Source organism: Cyprinus carpio, chromosome A6 (assembly GCF_018340385.1).
Source record: "Cyprinus carpio isolate SPL01 chromosome A6, ASM1834038v1, whole genome shotgun sequence".
NCBI classification, from domain to species: domain Eukaryota; kingdom Metazoa; phylum Chordata; class Actinopteri; order Cypriniformes; family Cyprinidae; genus Cyprinus; species Cyprinus carpio.
Window position 1 is genome coordinate 31,792,885 of NC_056577.1, and position 6,849 is coordinate 31,799,733.

General features: G+C 37.3%; 1 protein-coding gene across 1 annotated transcript in view; it reads left to right on the plus strand.

Moving 5' to 3' along the window:
* The first annotated feature begins 213 nt into the window (after positions 1-213).
* The window catches only part of LOC109083357 (zinc finger E-box-binding homeobox 1-like), a 38,363-nt gene continuing 31,727 nt past the window's right edge, over positions 214-6,849 (plus strand). The window contains 1 exon segment of the mRNA XM_042759044.1: positions 214-446. Within this exon segment, the coding sequence (XP_042614978.1) occupies positions 317-446 (130 nt within the window). The 5' untranslated portion in view covers positions 214-316.

Sequence of the window (6,849 nt, forward strand, 5' to 3'; positions counted from 1 at the left end):
TCTAATTTAATTAGCCTATATTTTTCGCATGCACACTAGAGTAGATAAATCTTATTATGAACAATAAAATGCTTAGCCTACTTGGGCTATATATGCTACATTATAGGCTATGTAACGGTTGTTTATGACCAAAAAAAAAAATAGACATGGATAATTTTCTCTTTAATAAAAATGTAACCCCTCGCTTTCTAAGTGCGCCAATTCTCCTTTCTTAGCCTGACACACCAGACCTGCCTCCGATGACATCACCAGAGCCGCTGCTGAACGCGACGCGGGGTTGAGCGCCGCTGCAGTCACGCGCTGTAGGGCGCGAGCGATGCGGAGCGACGCTTCAGTCATTCACCCGCACGATCCGTCCGCGCGCTCACCGGGCACATACGGCCACGACATGGAAGAGAGAAGCCGAGGAAAGCGGAGGAAACAGGCGAACCCGCGGAGAAACCAAGGTTAGTGGCGAACCGAGCAGCTGCCTTGTGAAGTTTCTAAGTTGTCCGGCTTTATTTCAGCGCTCATTCATTCCTCTAGAAAAACTGGATTCGCACGACGTTTACAACCGTAGCTGGACAGCAGCAGCAGCACTTCCTAAACTATTAATCCGCGATTATCCCATGCTTATCCGACCCTTGCATAACTTAAATACAGTCATCTTGTATTATTTTTCATGCATTGACTGTCAGCTTTAAAGTTTGCAGAACTTGCGGTCCGCTTTGCATCATTTCTGCAGTCCTCAGCATCACATTTTCATTGAGTTTTACAACATTCAGCTGCACTGCATCTGTTGTACTTCCTCACATCCTCGTGTCTTGTTATTGACGAACAGAAAATTGTTTCGATTTGTATTTGTCAATTAAATAAATAAATAAATCGTTTAAATAAGAAGAACAGTGATTTCGTTTTGCTTTAATATTATAGGTTAAGAATTATTTGAAATTATTGTTCGTATAATTGTTGTTAACTTACTTGAGCAATTTATGATTAAAAGCAATTATATAATTATCACTACTCTCACTGTTTATTTAGGGTTATGGTACTTATTCTGAAATTGTTGTAAAGTGTAGTGCAATCAATAATTAAAATGCTTATTTAAATTAAATTAAATTTAAATTGCATTTAACTTTTAATACTTTATAATGTGAAATTGCAAATCAGAAAGCCTGCAGCCAGTCTATTATTTTGTATTGACATTTTAGTAAAGAGATTTCTCAGTAAATAAGACTAAATGAACTCATTACCTTCGGTTTTCTTGAAGAAAAGTCGTTCTGTTTGGGCCTAGTTCCATCTCAAGCTCTGAACATCGTCTCATGGTCTCAGATATTCACTTGCAGGTTTTATATGTATACCCCACAAAAGTCACACTCAACAAACAAATTAGTTTCACATTTCACATTTGTTTTTAGATTGTGTGTTGAAACCCATGAACGCAAGACAAGGTCAAAGCCGAGACTGTCGTTCCCGGCGCTTATTGCATGTTCCAGAGATCCGATACGTTAGTGGTTTAGAGGAAGTGTGAAAGTGCTTTGCTGGACCATCTGAGTGATTGTGTTTCTTAACAGCTGTAATGTTATACATGACTGAAGGCATGCATTTTGTTTGACATGCATGCAGGACGCTGTGTGTGTGTGTGTGTGTGTGTGTGTGTGTGTGTGGTTAGACAGCTTCCTCATTTGGATGCATCATTTCTGTCGACCACGCATCCGTGTGTGATGGCCAGAGCGAACGGGCAGAAGCCCACTGTGTCACCTCACACACAAACTCATATATAGAGCTGTGAGTAGTGACCCTATTAATTATAAACTTGCTTCCCTAATTCCTCGTTTAGCTGCTGATGCGTGTATGTAACATAAAATAGAATGGGTTTGAGTTGCGAGCTGCCTCGTTTTGTTCCAGTTTACAAGACGAATACACATCAAAAACAAACTATCAAAGTGTCATCTGATCAGTCTTATGTTTGAGTCTTGATGTGTTTGAATCTAGAGGCACGAAGTCAGAAATACTCACACTCTTAAAAATAAACATTCTTTATGGCATTGATGGTTCCATGGAACTTTTCCGTTGTACAAAAGTTTCTTTATCGAGGAAAAAGGCCCTTTAGATTATTAAAATGTTATTTACACTAAGAAAAGCTGAGGTTAATTTAGGAAAGGATGGTTCTGCTATGGCATTGCTGCAGTAACCCTCTTTTGAAACCTTTGTTTTTAGGAGTGTAGACTAGTCTTACAAGTAGCCTAAGTCATCAAATTTCACTTACATAAAAAATAGTCTGATTTGAATCTGAAAAGATTGAGAAACCCTTCAGTAAACCTAGTTCTCAAGATGCAGACTAGATTCCTTAAGTTCACACAGGTGAGCTGCAGGTTTAGAGAACCATATTAACTATTAACATCATCCACTAACTAACCACAAACACAATACTGACCGTCTTCATCTGTTGATTTAGCAGTTCAAATGTCTTTTTTGTCAAGTGTTTTATTTGTAAGATGTGTTTGTGCATCTGTGTTTTCCATAAATCACACTTGCTTTAAATCAAATATCTAATGCAATGACAGTCACACACTGGAAGCCTCCGGTGGTTTTGGGGTCCCTGTAGAATGACACACCATGTTGCGGTGTCAAAAGATGTTGGAAAACACTGAGCGATGACATGCAAAGTGTTGTAGATAACGCAGCCTTACATTATGTCTCCCTCTCTGTTCTTTCACAAAAATGCGTGAGTGTGTGTGAGTGTGTGTGCATATGCAGAACAGATGATTGTGATGAGAGAAAACACAATCGCTACAAACACAGAGAGATTTCTCTGGAACGTGGCGCGTTCATTGCTTGTTTCATGGCTTAACAGCTTGTTTCTCAACTATTAAGTGTTAAACAGTGCTGATTCAGATTAATGATATGTGTGTGTGTGTGTGTGTGTGTGTGTGATAATGTGGCAGATAGTGGACAGTGGGATAGTCCAGATAACAGGGAATATTCTCAGAACTATAGCTATCATAAATCTCAAAGTTATGAGCAATTTGTCTTGAAGTAACATCAACAGAATATTTGTTCAAATGATCTGTTTTAAATTATGTTCTCAAAGCATTAACACAAAATTTATACATTGTTGTTCTGAAACGTTTTAGGTGGACATTCACCTAACATTTTTCAAATGTTACTGTTTGTTTCGGAATGTTCAAAACAAAGTAACGTTCAAAAGTAACACTCTCATGATGTTTGTAAAATGGAATCCAATGGAATGTTCCCTTAACGTTTGCGTGATCAATAAAAAAGTTTTTCAAACATTTAAAATACTTTTTAAAACGTTAGCAAAACGTTCTTAGAACATATGTTTGATAGCCGGGCGACTGCATTCGTCTGAAAACATGAAGCGAAACATTTTCCGTTCTTCTGTTTTGTGTTTTTCCGGTGTCACTCAAGAAAGACCGAGTGCTTTCATCTGACCAGCTATCAGAAAACGCTTTGCAAAATCTGCATGAGAGCCACAGATGTTGTTCAGCCTGACAACATCATCCTCAGTAGCGAGAGGAAGGTCTTCTCTTCGGAGGAATACGGATTTAGTGACGTGCTGCGTTATAAAACGAGCCGACTCCAGGGTGGCGGCCGCATCACTCTCGTTTGTCACAACTCCTGCCAAGTTTGTGATTGGATGATATCAGATGTCAGACATCTTAATGCTAAAGATGTCATCTTTGTTATCTGCGATTACGGATGGTCTTTGACCTTGTGCTGCAGTTACAGCTCATTTCCTTGCCTATTGTCTCTCTGCACGTGTTTTCTCTCTCTCTTATTGCCTCTTTGTGTTTTCTTTTTTCAAGTGCCAGTTTATTTAAACTCTTTTCCCTTTTTCTTCATTCGCCTTCATTGATTTTCAAACCCCAGCCTTTGTAGGCAGCTGGGGTCCAGCTGTGTGTGTGTGTGTGTGTGTGTGTGTGTGTGTGTGTGTGTGTGTGTTTGTGTGTCTCTGGCACAGTCTTGTCACAGTGGGCAGAATGCGAGAAAACGACAGACAGAGAGAAAAAGAGAGAGAGAGACTAAGAAAAAGTCGCTTGTCATTTTGGACAACAGAAGAGAACTGGGCAAGAAATCAGAGAGATCTGAGCGAGAGCGAGACAGCGAGGAGTCCAGGCTCCAAGGTTTATTAGTGGCGCTCCCCAAACGAGAGAGCTGAGGCGTCAGACGCAGCAGGAGAGAGAACGAGGAGAAATAAAAGAAAGAAACAGAGATTAGGACAGTTAAAGTGGCTCAGAAGATGTGTGTGTTCCATTGTGAGATCGCTGACTAAATCAATTTGGACAAAATTATATGTCACAATATAATTATTTCTGCTGGAAATGTTATTAAAAATACCATCTATTTTAAACTTTTAGTGACTGAGATAATAAAAGATAGCTGACAAAAGAAACTACAGTAGGACCGAAAGTCATTTTAACACTGTATTAATGTATGCATCACTATATAGTTATTTCTGTTAAAATGAGTTTTAAAATGAATACTTTTTTAGAGATTGGAACAGTAAAAGTGGCTCAGAAGATATGCTTTTTCAATTGTGAGATTGCTGGTTAAATATATATGATTTTAATGCTGTGTAACTATATATCAGGATATTGTTATTTCAGTTCAAAAAATGAAATCTGTTTAAAACTTGACAATAAAAGTGTCTCAGAAGATGTGTGTGATAGTTGACAAAATTAATTAGGATCAAAATATAAGTCATTTTAATGCTGTATATCACAATTTAGTTATTTCTGTTGAAACTTTTGTTTAAAAATGCATTGCATTTTAAACTTTTAGAGACTGAGACCGTAAAAGTGTCTCAGGAGATGTGCGTTTCATTGCGAGATTGCCAAAATATAAGTCATTTTAATGCTGTACAACTGTATTCATCACAATATAGTTATTTCCGCTGAAAATGTGATTAACATTTATGCATTTAGCAGATGATTTTTTACAAAGCAAAGCAAAGCAAAAGCAATCTATCAAAAAGCCAACAATATTATAAAAAACAATAAGGCATTCTGTTTTAAACTTTTATGGTTTGTATGTTATGTAAAACAATGAATGTGCAATTAAAGAGAAAATCATCTCATATTATATGTTATTTGGAAGCAAAACATTTATATAATTTTTGTATTATAGTAAGATCTCTACTGGTGTATACCGTCTAACAGGGAATATTCTGGCAAGGTTCTTTCGAGGTTATGAACAGTAAAGTTATAGTATTTTAACAGAACATTCGTTCTTTAATAATAATAACATTAGCACAAAACATTATTTATACCTAGTTCATGCAACCTTTTTTCTCATCTTTTAGCTGGACGTTTGTTTAACATTTTTTAAATGTTACTACTTGTTTCAGAACTTTTAGGAAACATTCAAAAGTAACACTCCCAAAATGTTTGCAAAATGATACAATTTTTAGAACATTAAAAAAAAACTACATTTTGAATGTTCCGAAAACATTCATTAGTATTTTTTATTTATAACTTAATGGGTTCTTAGAACATATTTTCATTAGCTGGGTATCATCGTCAGCTCTGGTCTTAATCAAAGCAGAAAAAGCTGAAATTCTCAGCACAGTTCTCATACGTGTGAAACACACTCATGTTCATGATAAGCGTGTGTAAGTGTGTGCTTGATAGGCTGCGGTTTCCCTGTGTTTCCTCTGGTCACGTCTGTGTGTGGCCTCTGCTGTGGCTCAGATGCTCAGCTTCGGTCATAATAAGTCCAGCATCTTATAAAAAAACAGAAACACATTAACTGTCCTGCAGCATTAAATTGCTTTGGCATTTGGGAGTTTTGAGGCAGAAAAATCACACATTTCAACTCAAAAGACCTCAGATGGAGAGCAAACGGAGACTGAATTTCTTTCTATTTGTATTTCTCTTGATGAGTTTTAGGAGAAGCGTTTGAGACTAAGTCCATTCCGTCTCCTGAGCTTTAAAAGAGCCACATCTGAGCCATAACGTTTTCCCTGTGGGCTTGTGTTTGAAGTTAGATGATGTTTTGTGAAGTAAACAGGCGACGTGTGCCATGCTTTAACCCAGGATAAATACTCACCCAAGTGATGCATTTGCAGTGTTGATGCTGTTGTTTGCTTGTCAGAATAGGGATAAACACACACCTATGCACACACACACACACACACACACACACACACACACACACACACACACACACTTGTAGAGAGTTTTGTTTGTGTGCAAAGTGTTGTAATGGACTGACGGGGCTGTAAACAGTGTATCTTTGCTGAGTGAAGTCTGTTTGGCTGTTTGTGTCTTGTGGTAATGGACTGCCATGCTCAATTTACACACACACACACACACACACACCCACACTCACTCACACACACACACTCACACACACACACACTCACACAGAGGTCGTACGTAATGGAATAGCTCATTCTAACTAGTTTTCTTTTGGTTTTGTCCTGGATTGACTTGTTCTTATAGTCATGTGGTTGTATTGTAAAACATACCATGAGTAAAACACATTATATTCCAGGCGTTCCCTTTAGTTCGTGAAATCAATACTTTCAACTCTCCTAATTGATGTTTCTGTGAATGAGTCATCTGTGAATGTTCAGCATATCATTTTTTAGACTTTCAGCCACATCCCGGTCAGATGCTTTTAAAATGAAGTACTTATTTATTTAAACAGACCGGCGCAAGTCGACTATTATTCTAACATCCGTCAGCAAACATGCATGTATCATTATGAATAGAAATCATGATTGTAATCATAAATCTCGACTAAATAAAATTCAACTAAATAATAAATTGATTAAAATAAATGTAAAAATTGTTTAAAATAAAGAAATAAAAAACATCTGACATTAATGTAACATAATAGAAA